The sequence below is a fragment of the Ips typographus genome, linkage group LG6 (assembly GCF_016097725.1).
Source record: "Ips typographus isolate SLU linkage group LG6, UJ_Ityp_2.0, whole genome shotgun sequence".
NCBI lineage: Eukaryota > Metazoa > Arthropoda > Insecta > Coleoptera > Curculionidae > Ips > Ips typographus.
Window position 1 is genome coordinate 1,587,325 of NC_138427.1, and position 20,998 is coordinate 1,608,322.

Genomic DNA, 20,998 nt, shown 5'->3' on the forward strand with positions numbered 1-20,998 from the left:
GGTTTTCCTTTTAGCTTAACGTAAAAACATCACTAATAGAGATTATAAACTGATTATTGTTAAAATTTCCACAACCAGGTATTGGAATACTTTTACGTTATAGTTTTGGTAAGCCAGAGACTCACAAATGTTAGTGTCGCTTCAATCTATTGTTTACAAGTTGGATGTTGTCCAGAACTGTAACTTATTGCTTAAATAGAAGAAAGTATGCTGTTTAAATGTGTGTGGTTCACGAACACCCCTCATGATGATTTGACGCTCTAACTATCTAAATTCTTCAGTTTGCCGTAAGATATGTTTTCCGAAACTACCTACTTCTAGATGCTTCGCGATCATTCAGTCTTGATAACTATCTTTTCGTCAGTTCTAAAAAAGACTTACTACAAGTTTTGGTCGACGACAATCTCTGTGATTGATAGTGTATATTTGAGTTGTATATATGTTTTTATTTTTTATTATGATACAAGAGTTACTTCTTTGTTGAGGTGATACACACAATAAAAGTTGAATATTTAACATATATGCAACTTAATTAATATCATATAAAGATTTTGCTACAAACGATACAAAAATATATCCACTAATACAATGGTTACTAGGACCGTTCAAAAATATATGTTGTCATGAAGAGGTTCGATTTAACATTGAAAAATATTTGTTTTATGGTATCACTAAGACACTTTTAACGATTACATATTATGCACAACGTCTTATATAATCTACGTTTACCTACAATTCTAAAAAAGTACTGGAATAAATCTTATATAAAGCTCTCAAGCTTTTATAAAATACTTATTTACCACCTATTCTAGTTGAAATAAAACTTCAGTATGTTTCTCAAACTCCATCTCGTGTACACATCCAAACGTTTCCCTACTAAAAAAAATGTTTAAAAAAACCAGCTACACAATATATTTAAGTATATTTGTTTTGTAAAGGTTTACTACAGCTACAGTAGAGAATTAAACGTTATTTGGCACTACCCTCGCTCGGAGCATGGCAACTGTAGTTTGGCATGGGTCAGTGGGCGACTCAGAGTCTGAGCTTGTCATAAAATGCGTTTTCTGAGTTTGAAGAGCATTATCGGTGTGAGAGTTGTCCACTGGGTTGTATCTTTTGTCTTTTAGGAAGGAAGGCGTTACGTGAGCTGTTGGACCTACAAAAGAGTTTTTTATATGAATATTTCTGTAGAAGCTAATGAAATTAACGTTGTAATTTGGTCACATGGTCGCAAACACTTTCAAACTTATTCTTAAACGTTTCAAAACTTCGTGACAGATAAAGTTTAATAAAATCAATTAGCAGTAAATTCACAAAGTTAGAAGTTACACCAGGAAAGTTTAGATAAGGAGGCTAGCAGGATTTATAGGATATTAAGTTTAATTTTGATCTTCCTTATTAAATTAATTACCAGAAGTACATTTTGGTTGAAAGTTTCTAAGATTTTAGCATACAGTTTCTTTTTTACAATATTTGGATATTTTTCTTTAGAATTTCTGAAAGTCACTAAAAACGCCAATAATTTTAAATTTTCTATAACAACTGTCAATAAACTATAACCCCATGTAATAGGAAAGGCAGTGTCTTCCGCTCTGATTACAATTTCTGAACACTAGAAACGTAAAATGGTTTTACAACATGGAGTTTCAATAGAAAATTGCGCCACCAGGTTGTTTATGCTTAAATTGGACTAAAACAGATGAACAAAACAGTAGGAAACATGATGACAAGCCTACAAAGACCTTTCATTGAAGTTTGTACGTTGCTATTGCTAGACAAATTCAGTTAAAATTATGCAGTTGTATAAAAAATTAGCACTTTTTCGTTTGGAAAAACACTTAAAAAGTACATATGATATAAGGCTTAACTAAAATTGGACTAGTGCCAGTAAGTTACCGAAAACAACAACGAAAAAAAAAACGAAAATCAATCTGTCTGCAGCTTAAAACGCCCCCAAATTGAAACCTTGCCCGTTAAAATTACGACACAAATTGCAACAAAAATCAATTATGAGAAGGAACATATTGCAAATTTTATTAAACTTTTTAAAATTATTTTAATATCCAGGCAAAGTTTCCTTCAGATTCATAAAAGTACATAGACAGTTTTCCTCTTTGAAATATAACGGCGATCAAATTTTATCAGAGACGTTAAAAGTTTTACAGTTAATTTAACCGGAGATTTATTAAATCACCAGGATCTAGCTGTTCAGCTTTACCAACGATAATAAATTGGAGGTAATTTTCAGTTAATACCGGATACCAGTGACCCAAAACAGTTTGAATTTTAATACCCATTGTATGGTGCGAAAGATTAAATTTTATTTCAGAAGCAAAATTCAGGGTTCTTGAGAAACAAACTGCATTAAATTTGAAAGGTAAATTTATGAAGTTTTTGTTATAAAAGGGTTGTGGCATTAAACGTTAATTGAAAATTTATGTTCTGTGAAGAATAATTAAGTGATTTTCAAATCAATAAGCTCATCAGCCACTTGGTGCTAAAATAAAAAGTAAATGTTAATTTAATGGGTACGAAGATTAGAATTAAATCCACGCAGAATAATTATTCCTATCCCCATCCCTTAACATTCCGTTTCATTCTAGTCGGAAACAAAAGAGCCGAGCTTTTAAATGAATAGCTCTTTCCTGGAACAGTGGAAACAATAGTCGATACCTAACAAAAACTTACAGATTTTGTTTCCATTTCCCAGATTTACATTGTCGATTTGATATTTGGCTACTAGTGCACTAAGCTGGTCAGTCTCTGCCTCGTCGTCCTCTAAACTGGAATAGCTGCCTGTGGTACCGTCACCTTCAGAAGAACCTTTGGATACTTTATCACCAGCCCCTTGCTCGATTTCTTCCTCTTCTTCTTCAGCTTCCTGCAATAACAAACGACCTTTGTTATTTTAGCTTTTCCAATTATCCAGCTCTAAAAATAGCCCTTTAATGCGATTACTTCAAACTGACAAACGCCTTTTTAAGCTTTAAAACCTCGCTTTTCAGCTAGTTTTCTCCTAATCCTTAACGATAGAAAATAATTAGTTGTTCTGCGTTGAGAGGGTTTCAGGGAAAAAAAACTCGGTCATCCATCAATGCATCCACATATATTAAAATGTTCCCATCCGCTTATAAATAAAGCATGACTGGAACTTCGTTGGAGTATTGTCGTTTTACTTTTCACTAGAAAATATGGAAGTGGTTGCTTTCAACTTCGAACAAAAGCCGAATCTGCTATCTGCTTTTCGTTTTGTTCGAGTTTTACAATACATCTTCCTTAAATGATTATTTAATTCAAGTTTTTTGAAATTTATGTAATTTCAAGTTTTTTGGGAAAAAATTAGAAGAGGTAACTTGAAATGATGTATTAGTTTTTTTATATAACTTTTTTTGTTTTTTGCGTGTAAAGCCGTAATATCCTTAAGTAGGTAATTTTTCTTGGAAAACATTAGTACAAGAGGCAAGTTTTTAAAAATTACATATTTGACGATAAGCAATTCAAGACTCACGTGTAACTGTAAAATAATGACATTGTATAGGATATTTCTTAAAATCATTATTTTCTATAAAAAAATAATAACACTATGTTTTCTTTTTTATAGGAGATGCTTAAGTGCAGAAAACTTATTTAAGATAATTTTCAGAAACAAACTACGATTGATAGCTGACAATGACTTGAAAATGATTCAAATGGTGGTTAAGAAGAGATTTATCTTTTTAATTCAAATAACTTTTCTCAATTTTTAGTAAACTGGTTAGAAACTATTAAGACTTACTTCTTGGCCTTCACTGCTATCCTCGCTGGCGCTACTATCTGTTCCGGATGCGGAACAACTGTTTCCTTCGCTGTCCTCATTATCGCTATCATTACTGCTGCCTTCTTCGTCATTGCCGTTAGATCCGGAAATGTCTAGAATTTCAAAAATATCCTACAACAGCTCATCGATAATACGGAGTGTGTCATAAAGAAAGTGAGTAAGCAATTTTCTGGAAAACTTTGTGCGAATTTACTTCCAAAGCTTGCAAAAATCTGGACGATAAATATTTGATCAGAAATCGAAATTCGAGCCAGGTCTCTGCACTTAAAGCACGTGTTCTGAATTAAGTTTTGATAGAGTGATCTAACAGATTTTTTCCCACTCAAATCTGCCAAGTTTGCTAATTAAACAAGTTTTAATAAAAAGAGTGATTTATGTTTAAATCATGCCATACAACTGTAAATAATGTTACGGAAAAAATGGCCAAAGCGAAGCCGGAGGCAATAAAATAACCCTTGGAATAAAAAGACATACGATCGGTTAGGGAACAGTTGATCTTTCCATTCATAAATCCAACTTTTTTCTTTTTTTGTCAGTTTTTACTGAATATTTGCACTATGCGATAAGACTCAAGAAAAAACTCTATTTTCCTGTTCAAATTTCTGATTGAGTTTTTCTTTTCATCGCCAAGTTAAATGGAATAACATACAGGAAATTGCCTTTGAAATAAATTTCACGCCCGACTACAGATGCAATTTCATTCACTGTGTTACAGCCAGAAAGTTTCCGAATAAGGTCGAAATGTTATAAGACACTGCAACACTATTTTCCTTTTAAAACTTACGCAAGTACTTACTTTGTTTCAGTTTTTGCAGAATGAGGGGGTAAAATTCTTTGGCTGTCGCGTTATTCGGTTCGTACTGCAATACTGAAATTTAACAGAGGATATTTGACCTGAATTTTATAAAAAGTTTCAGTTTACTTACTTAGCTTGCAGTATTTCAGTGCAGTGACGTAGTCCTTTAGCATAACAGCAGATAAAAACTAAAGAAAAATAGAACATTTTATTGTTATTAGGAAATTAGGAGTGAATACAAATTAATAGATCAAAAAGTTATTAACAGAACTTGGATCTTTTGCCACGAAAGTGAAAAAGAAAAGGGAGAAAGTGTTGAAGGGTTATAATTGAGTCAAATTGAAGTTGTTCCACAACAAAAGTTTTATACTTGTTTAATTAAATTCTTGAAATTGAGTTGGATTTTCAAAATAAGATTCTAACTGAATTATTTAGTAATTCATCAAAGTTTTTAATTCATTGAAATGGTCTGTAGAGTGACTGTTTGATTTAAACTATGTTTTGCCTCTGGAACCTTTACAAACTTCAAAAACTTACATTTGAGTAAACTATGCAATATAAAAAATGTTTTACCTCGGCAAGAAATTCAGTAGGAGCTGAAATACTTTCATCCGCATCCGTATACTCGCTCAAATCCTCGTTACTACTGGATGTTGGTTTTAGAACTGCTCCGATGTTGCCGTTGTCTTCTGTTGTCATGTTTGAACAGGCTGTTCTAAAACCGCAAAACATTGAGAATTTGGACGCACTGGAAATTTGTATTTTGACAATGACTCGCATGTTTTGACTTGAAATGTTGGTCGACGTGTTACCATAGAAGGCGTAACATTTACTATCATGTAACAAGCACTTGTGTAAAGTTAGGTAATAAAATAGCAAACAATATGGAAGGAATGTCACGAGATATGATCGATATAGAGCGTCCTTTACTTTAAGTGACGAAATAGAACGGTGAGCTGAGCTGTAAACAGAAAGTTTCCAAGGTAGTTTTGCTCTGTTAACCGTTAAATATGTAACTGAGATGAACTCATTTTGTAAAGAAATATGCAATTTTTGCTCTCAAACTTATTGTTCCTAACATTTCTGGAAAGGACTATCTGCTAGAAATTTACGTAACTAAACATGCGTGTAAAGTATAGCGTGACAATGTCATCGATGATTTACAATCTAACTGGAAGCAAATGGTGTGCACTATTTCACGTGAAACTCTTTGAAAATTTACCCAAAATCAGCAATATGATTAATACTGTTAGTACCTGGAATGCAATTAAAAATTGTTTAGCATAAACTCAACCGGAAATAACGGAATGAAAATCCTGAAATTCTCCTCTTTCCTTTATAACGTCCAGGAGTTATCTGTGCAATTTCCATTCCACTATACATGTAAACTCATAATAACTATATTAAAGAAATTATTCGGTGAAGTATTTGAAAATTAATGCTAGCTCCATTTCAGTACAGCTTAGTGTCTGTGTGCAGGATCGTGTTTACACCATAAATTGAACAAAGACAGGCATTGATATTGTAGAGTTCGTTAATTAATTGCAAATAACGTTCAGTTTGTGCCCGATTTTCCTGAAATATGGAGTACTCAAATACTCAAGTAATTAATTTCTGTTGCACAGTGAAAAGGAATTCATTTAGATAATTCATGTAAGTATCATATAATACAAAATTGTTTCTGGAATGTTAATTGAGGTTAGTTCAAGATAGCACAAAGTTAAAAAAAAAAACAGCTGTTCAAACTAGTTCCAAAAGAAAGTAATATGAAAGTAAGCAGATCGTACGAATTCCAAAGCCCAGAGCGTTAATTAATATTCAGGCTTTTGTAAAGTCGACTAAATTTGCATAATTCGAGCTTTCCATGAATACATTACGTTGCTTAGTCCCTAAAAATTAATATTTTTTTAATACCGGAAATGTATTACCTTTGCAATCCTTTCAAGAACGGTTTCTGTTTAGTTGCAAAATATGAGAAAGGCGTAAACGAGGTTTGAAGTGCGGAAGGAAAATTCATTTTTCTTTGGTTAAGACACCAGAAACGATCTCCGGTTGCAAAATGGAAAAGTACAAAACACTTTCCTGCTCAAACTGGATAAGTTTATGACGGGTTCTTTCCTTTACCCAGTGAATTGAATCGAGAAGATCCAGTGAAATAAATTATCGGATGTGAGACCCGACGACATAAATTTTATGACAGAATTGCATTCTGCTTTTGATATATGAATATAATTTTTTTTTTAGTTTTAGAATCATTAAATATGTAGCTCTAACTCAAAATTGAACGGTTTTACAGTTCTTAGCTCTGGGTCTATAAAGCAGGAATTGATTTTTAATTAAAAAAGGTGACGTAGTAAACCATTCTGTATTCAGGACACTGTACTTAAGACATTTTGTGTATGACCTTTTCGTTACAGTGCCACGAGCCTGTTCAAAAGGAACGTGCCTTAAGCTGCACGAAATACGATGGCGAGTAGTCGAGTTTAATCCCAGCTTAAGTTGGGCGGAATTGTTTTTGCAACGCTCTCTAAACTTTAACCAAAACGGAAAGCTGTTTAACTTGACGTTAGAGCAGGAATATCGGAACATGATTAAGTAATCTACTCTTTTTTGGTTCGTAGATGTGATAATTTGGTAAATTTTATAACTATGAATACATTGACTTACTGGATAAGCCACAATTAACTAATTACTTAGGCATAGATACAACAACATCAGCATAGATCCTCCTTTTAGAGGTAAAACTGTAATTTCACAAATTTTACTATTCCTTAAAAATTACGATTATAGGTCGAAAATTTTACACCATTTATTAATTTAAATCACAATAATATTTTACAGTGGCTGTGAATGTAATTTTCTAGCACTTAAGGACTTTTTGATAGTTTTGTCCAGTTAAAAAAAAAGTATTGCTATACGATAGATACGATAATACCAGACGAATTTATTAGAGTAATACCGCGTTTTGCATTCCCAATCGAAGTGGAAAACTTCAAAGCTAAATCCACCTTTACGTAAGTTTCTTGCAATGGAAATTGATGAACTTCCGCTTTGATGTTTTTCTTTGGCTGACCCAGTTTTGTTTCAGTTCGGTGAAGTTGATTAAGAAATTCTCATGCCACTACTCGTTAATTCTCTCGCACCATTCAATATAATTTTTTACATTTCAAAAATAAATATTTGAATAGCTATAATGGAAACCCGGCTTTAACATATTTATCGAATAATCGGATGTCAAAGTATGGTTTGAATGCCGAAATTAAAATTCAATTTTGACCAACACGTTTAAATCGGCTTACAAAATAATACCTCAATATGCAAATGACTGGTTTTAAACAATTTACTTTTATTAAAATAACATAAGCTGAATACAAAAAATTGTACACAATATTGTGATTTTGTTTCTGCCCAAAAAGAAAAAAGAGATGATGTCCTTTAGGCTTTTTTTAATCAGTTTCGGTTTCATGCGATAACTAATTTATCTGAATAGATCCAATTCGCCCGATATATTGAGGGGAGACTATTAGTTTTCCGACTTTGACGGCAAACCCTTTTGTACTTTTCATCCCTTATCCTTTATGGTGGTTGGAACGGAAAGGACGAGTCAAATTCAGGTCTGGAGGAGGAAAAAAGCCGAATTTTGTGTGTAATATACTACCACGCCTTTATCATATTATCTACGAAAACTGTCTAAACGGATGCATTATTCTGCAGACTTCCGACAGCAAAACTTGAATTAATAATTTCAAGGAAGTAAGTTCAGATCCATGTCTAAATAATATATTTCCAAAGGGGCCTGTCCTGAATAATTAACTGAAATCAATACTGTTCGCATGTGCATCTTTTTTGAAAATGTATTTTCCATTCAACTTTGCGTCAGTCTCCCTAAAGGCATCACGTCTGGAAAACTTTGCTCTAACTTATTGTTACCTGGAAATGTTCAGATCTCCAACCAGATTTAATTAAACTTGTTTGTCGGATATGATATTCTCATAACATAGTTCACTCGCTATTATTGAACCCTTGATCTAGGACACTTTGTTCATTAAGGGAATGTCATGTTCAATTCTAAGAGATACCAATATTAGGTGAGTGGTATAATTAAGTAAGTTTGATGATGAGAATACCGAAAGTTAGGATTTTGAAGTAGATTGGAAAAAACACTAACAAGTAGTCAAAATGTCTAAGCCCAAAAGAGCTTGCCTGATGTCATTTCAAGTCAAAAAGTTCATATAAATCATAAAAAAATAGTTTGTGAGATTTTCAATTATAGTCTATTTTTTAGAATTTACTGACCAATTTTGTGCAGTTTCAAGTTCACTTTTAAGATCAGTTGTATAGGGTGTAGTTAACAATCGAAAGTTTAAGTGTAAGATTTCAATGCAATTGTTAGAGTTTAAACTCCAGGTTAAAGTTAAACTAACTCTTGAAAGTTTAGTTTCTTACGTGTTTTTTAAATCCATCATTTTTCAGTTATTTGCCTATTTGCTAATTTAAGTATGTTACTTAATTAGTAAATAATTTTAATAGTGCTCAATTAATTAATAACAATAAGATTATATTAATCTTGTTTCTGGGCTTATTCAATCCACAAATTGTGCTAATCTGGATACAAAAAAAAACACAGTTAAACTTCTGCTGTAACAAATCTGGACATCCTGTAACGGGAGCAATGTAACATCTAGAGCATTAAAAAATGGGTAAAAGCAAGAAAAAGAGACTGGGATGTGATGAGTCATGTGGATAAAATGACACCTGACAGATTAGCTAACATCCGGAAAAATAATAAACCTTACAGCAAATGACCAAAGAAAAGAAGGATGGACAACAACAACAGAAACAGCATGAAAGGCAGACAAACAGGAGCAATCTAGTCAGAAGAAGAAGAAGAAAACAGTATATTTAACTCTACTAGACTCGTGTGACCATTTTATTAATTTACTATTTGGTTGCAACAGACAACGACAAAAACCCAAAACGTCCTAAATCGACCAAGAAATTCAAATAAGTAGGAAAGAAACATCAATCTTAGACTAAAAAGTTTTAAATTTATGATAAAACAAGCTTGTGATATAAATTGGTAGCTTCGAATGGTATCAAAATGTTTTCAAATACTTTGATCCTAATGATTTCCATCCAGTTCAATGGACTTTTTCTGAAACAAAAAAGCATAATAAATTTTACTTTCCAGATTCGAAATATCGCAGAATCATGCTCATTTTTCATTGGCAAACATAAATTGACTTTTTACAAGAACTGCTGCTGACGATTGCTCTTTCTTTTCCCCTCGTTAACTAACTGTAACCGAATCAGCTTTGCAAAGTTCATCAGTAATTCAATCTAATTTCAGGAAACTAGCCCTTAAATTTACGAGGCGGCAAATCAGACATGTGATGTCTGGATTTAGGCTTGGAATGTGACGTCTTTAAGTACCTAACAGTGTAAATGCCGAGAAACTACCTAATATGTGCTTTTATTCTCTCAGGTTTCTAAGGTATTTCATAGTTTGGGAAGTTTCCAACATCCCAACTTTTACTGCCACTGCAGCACAATTTCAGAGTCTATTTTATGACCGACAATACTAGGTATAGTCTGGCAATAATATGCATTTAGGCCACAGCTTTGGTGAATTAAATGTACTTAAAACTACATTCACAAGTTTAGTTTAAGCGTCAATCTAAAGTTTAGTGGAATAGGTGTTTTATGAGTTACTGTTAAACTTTGCTGGTTTGAGCATGAAACTTGAATATTGCTATTAGTTCTGTAAATTTTCTTCTATGGTAATTATTATAAAGTATTTTTTGTGGGTAAAAGCACTTTCTTGCTGCTTACATGAATATAAACCAAGTTTACTAATTAAAAACGAGATAAATGTAGCTAAAATTTAATAACTTGATGAGTGATGATTAATTACATCCAAGATGAGGCCTCATGACACAGCAAATGTTTCGTATTCAAGCTCATAACGTCGTTATTCCGGAATTAATTTTAATATCAACCCTGATAGAAGGAAAATGTGTAATTTGATATTTCAGTGACACCATATACCTTAAACAGTAATTGGTCTGCAACTGCTGGCAATTACATGAACGACTAATTCTTTATTAGGTTGTTTGATTGTCGTTTCATAGGAAATTAAAAAAAAAATGTAAAAGCAGTTTTATTGTCCTGGGGCACAGCAATTTTCTCATTCTCTCTATAGCCAAACTTCAGAAATGCCGGCTTTTAGATTCTTGAACCGAACAGGAACAAAGGATAGCGGCTCCCTTTAATTTCAAGGTAAAGGGCAAAGTTTATCCCAACGAAACCGGACCGGTTTGATCTATTGTTTGATGGTAATTACTGCATTTGCATTTTAAATTTACTGGCGCGGAATTGGCAACCTTTTATTAAAAATAAATCAGCTTCATGAGCGTTGTACTATTACACGAAAAATCAATGATTGAGATTTATCATTTACACCACCTTTAAGGGGCTTTAAGTTTGAGTGGAAAGTGCTGAATAACTTCTATGAATTAATATTACTGCCGCATATGGTTTTAATTCAAATTGCAAAATCGTTGATCAAGCTCAATGCCACAATTCGGCACTTTATAAACTTGACCTAGACTAAATAGCTGTAATTAATGATGGTAATTAGTTCGAAAATGTATTGCTGTGAAAGCTCGCCGGAAATAATAGTTTTTATATTTACTTAATTGCAAATTAATTAGCAATATTTCAAAATGGTTTTAAAAGACAGTTCTCATTTTACTAGAAATAATAGGACATTTTTGCTACATACCTTTATTTTGGTATTTTTAAGTTTTTAAGAAATTATCTTAAATTGAGGATTGATTAATGAATTTGGCGGAAAAATAGATTTATAATAAGTCCTAAATTTTAATAAAGAACCTCATTCGTATCTGCAATAATTAGGTTCTTTGTAAAGTGCTGCCATTCCTTTCTACTGGAGTAAATTGTTTATTATTACTACTGTACAGTGTTCAAACTGCCGAGAATATGTCCTGGCAAGTTAGAGGCAGTAGAAACAGTTTTCTTTTGAATACTGATAAGACTTTTTTGAAAAATGAAAAATTTTAAAATGTTTTTTTTTTGTACTTATTTTACCTAATTGAAAATCCTTTGGTATAAATATGCTCTTTGCTGTGCATTGAAACCCTCTTGGAGCAAAATAAAAAATTGATGACAATTTTTTAATGATTAATAACCCCCCATTCTTAAATTTTGTTTGAAAAATGATAAATTTTAAAGTACTTATTTCACCTAATTTAAGGTACTTTCGTATAAATATGCCCTTTACTGTTTTTAAACTTTTTAAGTTTTAATTAGCGACTTTTGCTGCTAATTAGGATAACAAAAGCAAAGCGGGCACATACACAATCACCACAACTTTTGTGCTTTGTTTAGACAAAAGCTTTTTTAGTGGATTACAAATGGCGAACTGGTTAAGGTTTTAACTGCAAGCTTTTATAAATTATTGAGGAAAAACTTGCTTAATTCTCCGTCTCATATATATATTTTTTCGACTCTGAATTTGGGTTTTCAAAGCTTAATTCGGTGTACTTAAATCGTCAAAAGGCAAGGATTTTGCTTGCAGAGTTAGAGAAACAGTCGGAAAGTTTTGAATTAAATATGGACTGCTCTAAGTCGGATTGAAGCAAACAGAAAACGTTTTTGTACATTTGCCATATTTGACAGCCTTTTTGACTGTTTAAGCCGTTTCCATAGTAGTTTGAAACATGTTTTCCGTTATTATTACATACATAATGGAAACAGGGCATTGAACTGCAATTTTTGGCTCACATTCAAGACCTAAAGCAAATTATTCGTTTGACATTTTTAGGGCATCCTGTTTGGAACTCCAAAGTTGCTTGAATAAAATCATAAAGTTGTAAGTCCTGTATACGGAGCTAAAAACTGAAAAGACTGGGTTTTGTTAGTTTAGATCACAATCATTCAATATAATTGGTAATGTTTGCCCTGCAGTTTAAAGTACTTACAGCAAACCCAAGTATCAAGTTTTTTGGTAAGTTTTTCAAGTTGCAATTTGTGTAATCAGGAAAGTTTAGTGATGCATTGCTTAATAAGGGTACAGAACCCTCGTTGTTAAGTCAAAAATTATCTTTTCTTGCCTTAGCTAGAAAATAGGGTCAAAATTCTATTTTAGCATATCCGACATGGTAATTTAGGCCAGTTTAACCGTCAGTTTCAGTATTCTCGACAAAACAACAACGAAGTAAGTGTTTAGCCACTGGCGGCCTTTTACGAGGCAATTAACTTGCTAACCGCTATTCAATTTAATCACAGATTGCCTGTAATTATGATGAGAAATGATGACATTTCGGTTTCAATCTCTATAAAGTCATATAAGCATTTATTCTAAAACCTTGCACTAAACACAAGTTTTCAAACCAATCAAGACTCACTTAAAGACTGTTTGATTAAAGAAAAACCAATGACAACCTCACAGGTGTGAAAAAACACATTTCACCTCCCTAAAGATCTAACACATAATTTTTTCTAATAGAAAAGCGTTGACTTAAAGTAATTTTTACCACTTACCGTGACAGTCTTGGGTTCAGTTTCGTATCATTAGGCCATAAGAGCACTTAATCTACGTGGTGGGCTGTAGCACAACAGGTCTCAAACTGTTGGGAAAATGCGCCGCGACGCACAGTAAAGTGGCGTCGTTACCGAAAGCGCCCCCAATCGATAAGTGGAGAATATTATAGGGAGCTGTTGAATTTGTTTGTATTTATCGTCACGATTGAGCTAGATATTGATGTTTTTAGATTTTGTATTGACAACTTTGGTCCAATTGCTATCATATAAGCAGTTAAAATATATAAAATACTCCACTGTGTTCTGCAAAGTGGTGCGGTTTTAATAAATGTGTGTCATACATAGTTGGATTATGAACTTTTGTAACGTTCCTTAGAGAAGTTGAATTTATCAGTGTCTGTTCTGGATATTACAGTTTAGAATGTGTTTTTTCTAAATTACCAAAATAGGCAATTTTAAGTGATATCCGTATTTCAGGGATATTCTAAATATACTTGAGTACAGAGTGCAGGATAAAAAAATAACAAAAATTATAATAAAACTTGTAATATAATACATTTACTGAAATAATATCTTTTCCTCATACCATATTACTATGAAAACAATCAAATTCTTGAATACCTAACAACAAAACATATGTTCAATAACAACAAAAAAATAAATAAAATTATACATAGTGTCATGGCATATTTAAATAATAAATAATGTAACTAATTGTATTTTTTAGCTTGTAAGACTTTTCGACTCTCGTATGTATTTCCTTGACCGCAACCCACGTCCATGCCAAAGAACACTTGGTTTCCCTGCAAAATGTAACTCATTAGCTTGATTAACATCTAAAAAACTGAAACTCACTTTATCCATGTAAGCTTTAACGTAAAAGTTTCCAAACAGAACGATAAAGGACAACATGTAAAAAATAAGGGTGTAATGCATCCACAATGGGAATTCGCAACCTGTCCTAATTCCGTTCACCCCTAAAATTAGGGCGCAAGTGAACTGGATCTAGAAAAATCATAATTTTAGCACACAATTTTGCATTTATAATTACTGATACGTACAAGTTGCAATATTGTAAGGTATTTTTTCCACCAAAGGTATTTGGTGACATTGGGTCCAAAGACGGAAAGTCCATAGTAAGTATAGAGTAAAACGTGGATGGAGGAGTTGACCATGGCTGGTAAAAATGCTAAAACAATGATATGATAATTAAATAATCAATTATTTTAAATTGTCAAGTGTCAGTGTTAGAATTGTTTGCAGAAATAAAAAAATCACTTTCAAAACATTCTCATCTTCGGGTCTGAATGTTTTTATTAAAAAATCTTTATTAGAATGCAGGTAGTATAAAACTAGTCACACTAATTGACTTCAGATCATTAATTTGAAATTTTGATTTTTATTAACATACATGTTGAATTCCATATTTGACTCGGTAAAGTGAGTAAAAACTTGAAAATAAGCGATGCAATTTACTATTAATTAAACTTGACTTTCACTGTCGTTTCTTGCAATCAAATCAATTTTCTTTTATTTCCTAGTATAGGACATAAAAGCACAGATGGTTAATTTAAATAGCTCGTTAATGTTGTAATGGTTGACTTACTCGAACCACTCGGAACCCATTTAATGCCAATCCACCAGAGCACAAACATGGTTGAGTGATGATAGACGTGGAGGAAAGAAAGTTGGTTCTTCTTTTTTCTTAAAATGAAGAAAAACGTGTCGCAGAACTCTAACAGTTTTGAAAAGTAGTACCACCAGACTGCTTTAGCTATCTGAAATTTTCATATAATCTAAATTTTCTGTTAATGTGGAAATTATTAGTTTTTACCTGTATTTCATCAGGATCGTGCTTCTGTCTGCAAGGTTCACAGATGTAGCTGTACTTCAGTCTTGTTGCTGCAGTAAGAAGCTGAAAATTAATTTTGAGTTAAACTTGATAATTACTAATATTATTAACAAATACCTGTATTGCTATGTAAAAGTTTAGGGCAGCCATACCCATATTGTATGGCACAAGCAGGGCAGTTAGCTTGAAAGGTTCTCTCTTTTCCATATACCTTGGACCAACATAAACCAAAAAAAGATACAAGGCTGTAAATAGTAGGGTTGGTATAGGTGAGTCTACTAGAGCCCATCCTTTTGTTCTTTCATCTGAAAACTCTTATTTTATTAAAACTCCTAATTTTAAATTTGTGTCAACTTACCTGATAGAGTTAGGGTCCATAAGTAATAGTCGTAAGCTTGCTGTATCACAGAATGGGTTGAATTTACTACTTGAGCCATGTGGAAACCTTGATTGTCACACTTTATTCTGCAAAAAGAAATGCTACCTAAAATTTAGCAGTAATTTAGGTACTTAAGATAAAAATAAAAAAGATGTATCAGGTTCAGGTACCTAGTACTACTTAATGCAATTTTATATGTATTGTTTATTTGTAAGGAAAAAGTAGGGGGCAAACTTGTACTTCGGTTGTAATAGAACCTAGAAAAGCCATAAAGGTTAACTCAGACTTAGGAGAAATTATTATCGGTGAAAGTAGGTACCACAATGACGTCAGCAAACGGTACCCGTTACACGACGTGGGTTTGTTGTTTTTTTAGTACGTTATTAATGGTTACTTGTTTAGGAATTAAGGAGTGTAGTCTTCGGTAAGGTCACATAAACACGACATCATTAGAATATGCTTGAGATGGTTCCGTTTTTTTGGAATAAGCGAGGTAGACTCACCTACTTTTGATAACATCTGAAATATCTGTTATAGTAGGGTACCGTTATTGGAATTGTAACCAAATTTGATAAACCTGATGGTTGAAACATTTTTATTTAATTTTACTCTTGGTTTTGTTTTATGGAAGCTTTTTGGGTTATCATTTTGATTTTTTTGATACTTTGTTTATAATTTTTTGTATTTATTCACTCCACCTCAAAAGTGCCTTTAGCGCAAGTTACAAACCACTTAATGAATTTGCTTTGCAAATAATGATGAAGATGAATCAGTTCAAATTCATATTTCTCATTTAAGAACAAATAGTAATTACGAACTATTAATTTGAAGTTTGCAACTTCTTCAAATTCCTAGTTTTTACATGTTAAAACAAAATAAGTATAAGGTCTTGAGACATTATGAGAATTATCTTAAAAATAAGTGATGAATGATTTTTAAATCGGATTTACATATAATTTTTTGTATAACCGACAATAGTTTGATTGGATGGATTCAAAGAACACTAAAGCTACTTTTAATTACTTGTACCATTTTCCAAGATTTGCTTACTATTATTCGCATTTCTGTTTATGCCATATCCTATTAGGCTTTCCTCACCAGTGTATGATGAATTTTGAAAACGGTTTTCCAAAGAATTGCAATTACACTACATAAGTTCAAATATTCAAGAAAAAATAGACAACCAAACCATTGGAATAAACAATATCCAAGCAGATTTAATATTGAAACAGCTTGATTTTTCTGAAACATCCCTTTTAGGAAAAAATCCCTGTCATAGCTGGTTGAATATTAATCCTATTCAAAGTATCAATAAAATGTTGCTACCATAAATTGCCACTATAATTCTTGTCTTAAAACCCATTTTCATTCATAACAACATACCGAATGTCCAATTATTTTTCTTACCTCAAATGTTATTCGCCTAGCTAGTAGTCAAGCCAAACAAATGTTATTAACACGACAACAGGAATTTCAATACGAACACCACAATGTCTTTTCGCTCCATTTTACCGAAAAAACACAATTAAAAAAAAATTAAACCGCTTGAAAACGATACAGCAAAACGAGACTTGTTCTTAGCTACGAGAAGACACTCTCCTACAAACCAAGAAGAGGAATGAATGTATGGAAAGCGAGTGCCGTTCAAAGAAGCCATGGTATGATAGTGAAATGGGTGAGAAGTAGGACGATTTGAACTTTGATGGGAGTCAAAAGTGGAATATTAACGGACCTTTCTCTTGAAACGTTCGATTTCATGTGGATTACCGATATTCCTAATTCCTATGCGAATTACTGTGATGGTAATGAAATTTGTTATTCAGATTGATTAGTCCGTTACACATGTGTAACAACTTTTTTGCTTTTAATCAAGTAACATTGAATATTGAATAAAGTAACAATATGAATTGTTATACAGAATTACCCAAATCCCTGTAATGCATTTTGGTATGTAAAACTTTCCAATATTTAAGATACGCGGTTAATTGATCTTGATACGAGCATGGTTGTGTGTGAAGCAGGTCCGTTGTTTAGTCTGAAGACCGAAGAAAGTATACCCGTTTATGTGCTTCAGGTTTGCAAAGCTGTGTCAAATATTTCTGCTTTTTTTGGCCAGCAGTTAGGCACAAATTATTTGTTCTATTTCCATTGATAAGAAAAAAATTGGGAGAAAGGTTTGTTCAACAGTTCAATAAACACTTTCATAAAATTGTATGAAAAACTTGAATTTAAATACTTAACACATAATTATTACCTAGGTGATTAACAATTTCCGTGGTTCTAAAAGAGAATTTCACTTGAACCGCCTTTATAAACAAACAAGTGATACTTACACAATTATTCATATCATGTAAATTCCTAGTTGATAAATTTCCACTTTCATTTTCTTGAAGTCAAATAATGTAGTGATATTTTATACGTGAAGTGTGATGAATGTACTGAGTAAATTTGATTAGTTACTTAGTAATGATGTATCTTGCTTAAATTAGGGTTTTGTTAACTTTTAAATAAATAAACTTACAATTTGCTAATTGAAGACTATGAACCATGAAGCACCAAAAACTGACTTGAAGTGAAAATTTTAAACTCTCAGCATAGATACCTACTAAAAATTTTGTTTGAATACAATTAAGTACATATTTGCCTCTTAACTTAAATAAACACGTGTACTAACGACATTTTTTATGTTAGTGTCAAGTCTTAAGAAAACCAATTAAGTACGGTTTACCAAGAAAATTTGTTGAAATTTAGGACAAAATGCTTTTTATTCAAAATTTGATTACTGCAAGTTTATTTGTAAGTACCTACTTACCAATTAACAACACTCCAATTGCAGTGTAACACACCAACACAGAAATGCAGTCAGTCAAGTTTTGCTTAATTTATGATTTTATAAAAGTTGCGGATATCATCATTATTTTCCTAAACATGTGGTTGCTCAAGACGCACGACCAATAAAATTGTGTTTTTTTTTGTTGTCGGGCTTAATTACCAAATTTTGTACGGTTGGCAGACTCAACTACAAAGTTAGAAAAGGATATTTTTTACATAAAGAAAACCTTAATATTGAACCAGTTACTGGTTCGAGTGACTTTCTTCCGCGATTTTTTTAAAACCAACTTTTTCAATAAGTCCTAATAAAGAAAAATGCTGATTAGCAACAGCTTTCTCTCTACGAAACAAAAATGTGTATGTACATTCACAACGATATTTGATTATACACCAGATTTCCATCTTACGAAATAGGAAATTATGAAGATTATCCATACATGGAATGACATGGATATAAATGTTCTTTTTCGTGTCCCAAACGTTTTACGTACATTATGTACATCAAGGTTGGTCAAGAAAACTACAAAATGTTTAGATTAGGTCAGTCTGGGAGTTACTTCCATAATAACTGACGTGGAGAAAAATCGATATAAGGAAATCAGTTAGCTAATAGAGAAAACAAGAGGTAATATCCGTAAATCTTCTGCTATGTAGGTACTTATAATGTCAGATATCAACGATAATTTGCCCATTTATGTGGAAACTTCATTGAGAATGCCATTAATTGAGTAGATGCGAGAATATGAAAACCGACAATTTGAATACTTCATAGAAAGTGGGTGAAACAAAATTGCAATTTTGGGCGCGACGGTTGTAATAGAAAGTTGAATGAGAATAATAAATTTCTTTATATAAACACCTTAAAATGTCAAGTGATATATGCAAAACATACTCAGCGCTTAATATAATATAACGGGAGCTAAGTGGTCAAAAATAGAAAGTTTTCTATGAGTGCCAGAAATTCAATCTAGAAAAGTTAATAATACAAAAAATACTGGCTGTTTGTATAAGTGATTACTTCCTACTAATGAATATTTAATAAGTAGTTTATTAGTAAAGTCTCATTTAAATACTTATATAAATAAATACAACACATTTTGGCTAAAGTGCTAAAAAGGGGCTCAATAGAATATACCGCAATGGTGCTTTCATCCTGACCCAACAGATTAGGATTATTAGGTCAGTAGTAGCCATTAGCATTTTGATAGTTTTAAATTTGTAAGTCTGATTAAGGCATCATATAAATAGGCAGTTTAAACAAATATAAATACTTTCATTCATTGATCATGAAAAATAAAAATTAATATTACATGTAGTTGATACAACAAGTGTTTATTTCAGACAATTATTATAATTCCTGTCTGGTGTTAGACACCCGTATTTTGCACTGCCAAAATTTTAGGTTGTTTTTATTCACACAATGACAGTCTGGCTACTTTTTTCATTCATATTTTACTAATAAACCGTCTGGTCACTACACCCCGCTATGGCTACCGAAGAAGAAGAATACTACGATTCAATTGACGATTCGGAATTTGAAGAGTGTAGGAGTTTCTGTAACGACAAGTTCCGTGAAGATGATCCCGACATAGACGACGAATACAGTGGCAAACTGAACGAATTGGTGCCTTTTTACATGGGAAATGTTGAAAAATCTGAAATAGAATCCACAAAAACTGATACAAAAAGCAATAGCGTCACCACTTTGAAGAATAACAAATTGAAGCGACGACCGCCTCAAATGTCCCTCACTGATCGCAGAAAGAACCGATCTTATTTGACCATGTTTTATGCTCGAGCTGGACAGTCTGGAAAAAACGGAGCATTAAATACTAGCAGAGCAACATGTGCTGAGTTAACGCCTAAAAGCAATTTGGAGTATGAAAGTGAACAAAGTCTTGATTTTGAGAACGCTGACTCTGAAGGGTATGCACTTGGGTGCAACATAAAAGCTTCTAATAACCATTGTCTTACAGACTGTACAGCAGGTTTATGGAAAAAGAAGATACGGAGGAAAATAATGATAATCCTACCACAGTTTTATATAAGTGTGAATCAGAAACCACAATAGGAAGCAAATTGCATAGCGTATCCGAAGCTCAGTACAGTTCGTGCGTTTCTTCACGACAACGGTCAAAACGGGACACTGGAAAAGGTCGCACAGGTCATTCACTTAAGCTGGGAGAACTTGGAGGTTTAGGTCCCAATATTGCTCAAGAAAAGGTAAACTATAGGAAATTAGTTAGCCGAAACCTTGGTGAATGCGCTTTTCTGAGCGTTAGGCCACTGTGAATGGTATGACTTTACATTAAATAGCATTTATATTTATTTATTTTAGATGGAATCATTAAGACGCAGACAGAATTATGGCAAGACCGTCAGTGAAAAAAATAGAATAAAATTTTTAGAAAACCAGGTTGTTCGCAGACTCAAACAGGAAATTGCAAAAAGTAATAAATTTTAATTTTTCTAATTCAACTTTGTATCTCTGTCCTTCTATTCTAACGGTTATTTCATTTATTATTACATAAATACCAAATGAATAGCCTTTGCCATTGTTTACAAGTCTGTCCCACCTAAAGTAGAGTAAAACATACTGAAATCCTACATTAGCAAATAAATAAATCCAAATACCGCCGCCATTTAAAATAGGCTTAGTTTATAGGGGGCGCTGTGTCGTCTCAGTGTTTTACGTCGTAACTTTTCAACATAACCTCAATAACTGACATTTGACAGTGTTATTAGTTTGATTTGAAT

General features: G+C 32.6%; 3 protein-coding genes across 6 annotated transcripts; 1 reads left to right on the top strand and 2 right to left on the bottom strand.

The window, feature by feature from the left end:
• Positions 1 to 902: 902 nt before the first annotated feature.
• LOC145730774 (uncharacterized) lies at positions 903 to 13,316 on the bottom strand. Of its 2 annotated transcripts, XM_081982155.1 has the most exons (7): positions 13,179 to 13,316; positions 5,187 to 5,328; positions 4,744 to 4,801; positions 4,614 to 4,685; positions 3,776 to 3,909; positions 2,689 to 2,881; positions 903 to 1,156 (listed from the first exon to the last, which is right to left on the bottom strand). In XM_081982155.1, the coding sequence occupies exons 2-7, from the start codon at positions 5,310 to 5,312 to the stop codon at positions 963 to 965; spliced, it is 777 nt and encodes a 258-aa protein (XP_081838281.1). In that variant the 5' UTR covers positions 5,313 to 5,328; positions 13,179 to 13,316; the 3' UTR covers positions 903 to 962. The 2 variants fall into 2 exon arrangements, with proteins under 2 accessions (XP_081838281.1, XP_081838280.1); XM_081982154.1 differs by lacking the exon at positions 13,179 to 13,316 and having other exon boundaries at positions 5,187 to 5,497.
• A 392-nt stretch (positions 13,317 to 13,708) lies between these two features.
• On the bottom strand, positions 13,709 to 18,273 carry LOC145731328 (very long chain fatty acid elongase 4-like). Of its 3 annotated transcripts, none has more exons than XM_081983055.1 (8): positions 18,222 to 18,273; positions 15,389 to 15,495; positions 15,148 to 15,335; positions 15,013 to 15,093; positions 14,785 to 14,956; positions 14,240 to 14,367; positions 14,034 to 14,183; positions 13,709 to 13,981 (listed from the first exon to the last, which is right to left on the bottom strand). In XM_081983055.1, exons 2-8 carry the CDS (start codon positions 15,465 to 15,467, stop codon positions 13,889 to 13,891), a joined length of 891 nt encoding a protein of 296 aa, XP_081839181.1. In that variant the 5' UTR covers positions 15,468 to 15,495; positions 18,222 to 18,273; the 3' UTR covers positions 13,709 to 13,888. The 3 variants fall into 3 exon arrangements, with proteins under 3 accessions (XP_081839181.1, XP_081839182.1, XP_081839180.1); XM_081983056.1 differs by lacking the exon at positions 18,222 to 18,273 and adding an exon at positions 17,931 to 17,954; XM_081983054.1 differs by lacking the exon at positions 18,222 to 18,273 and adding an exon at positions 16,817 to 17,032.
• A 1,349-nt stretch (positions 18,274 to 19,622) lies between these two features.
• On the top strand, positions 19,623 to 20,714 carry LOC145731330 (uncharacterized). The gene is made up of 3 exons (XM_081983057.1): positions 19,623 to 20,167; positions 20,218 to 20,464; positions 20,580 to 20,714. Exons 1-3 carry the CDS (start codon positions 19,728 to 19,730, stop codon positions 20,703 to 20,705), a joined length of 813 nt encoding a protein of 270 aa, XP_081839183.1. The 5' UTR covers positions 19,623 to 19,727; the 3' UTR covers positions 20,706 to 20,714.
• Positions 20,715 to 20,998: the final 284 nt, after the last annotated feature.

Bases quoted from the DNA above. Each gene is read 5' to 3' on its own strand.
- LOC145731330 (XM_081983057.1), top strand. From the start codon at position 19,728: ATGGCTACCGAAGAAGAAGAATACTACGATTCAATTGACGATTCGGAA. The intron at 20,168-20,217 runs GTATGCACTTGG...ATTGTCTTACAG, and splicing joins GAGAACGCTGACTCTGAAGG to ACTGTACAGCAGGTTTATGG. The intron at 20,465-20,579 runs GTAAACTATAGG...TATTTATTTTAG, and splicing joins CCAATATTGCTCAAGAAAAG to ATGGAATCATTAAGACGCAG.
- LOC145731328 (XM_081983055.1), bottom strand. From the start codon at position 15,467: ATGGCTCAAGTAGTAAATTCAACCCATTCTGTGATACAGCAAGCTTAC. The intron at 15,336-15,388 runs GTAAGTTGACAC...AAGAGTTTTCAG, and splicing joins ATGGACCCTAACTCTATCAG to ATGAAAGAACAAAAGGATGG. The intron at 14,184-14,239 runs GTACGTATCAGT...TGATTTTTCTAG, and splicing joins ACCTTACAATATTGCAACTT to ATCCAGTTCACTTGCGCCCT.
- LOC145730774 (XM_081982154.1), bottom strand. From the start codon at position 5,393: ATGCGAGTCATTGTCAAAATACAAATTTCCAGTGCGTCCAAATTCTCA. The intron at 4,686-4,743 runs GTAAGTAAACTG...GTTAAATTTCAG, and splicing joins ACTGAAATACTGCAAGCTAA to TATTGCAGTACGAACCGAAT. The intron at 2,882-3,775 runs GTAAGTCTTAAT...TTGTTATTGCAG, and splicing joins ATAGCAGTGAAGGCCAAGAA to GAAGCTGAAGAAGAAGAGGA.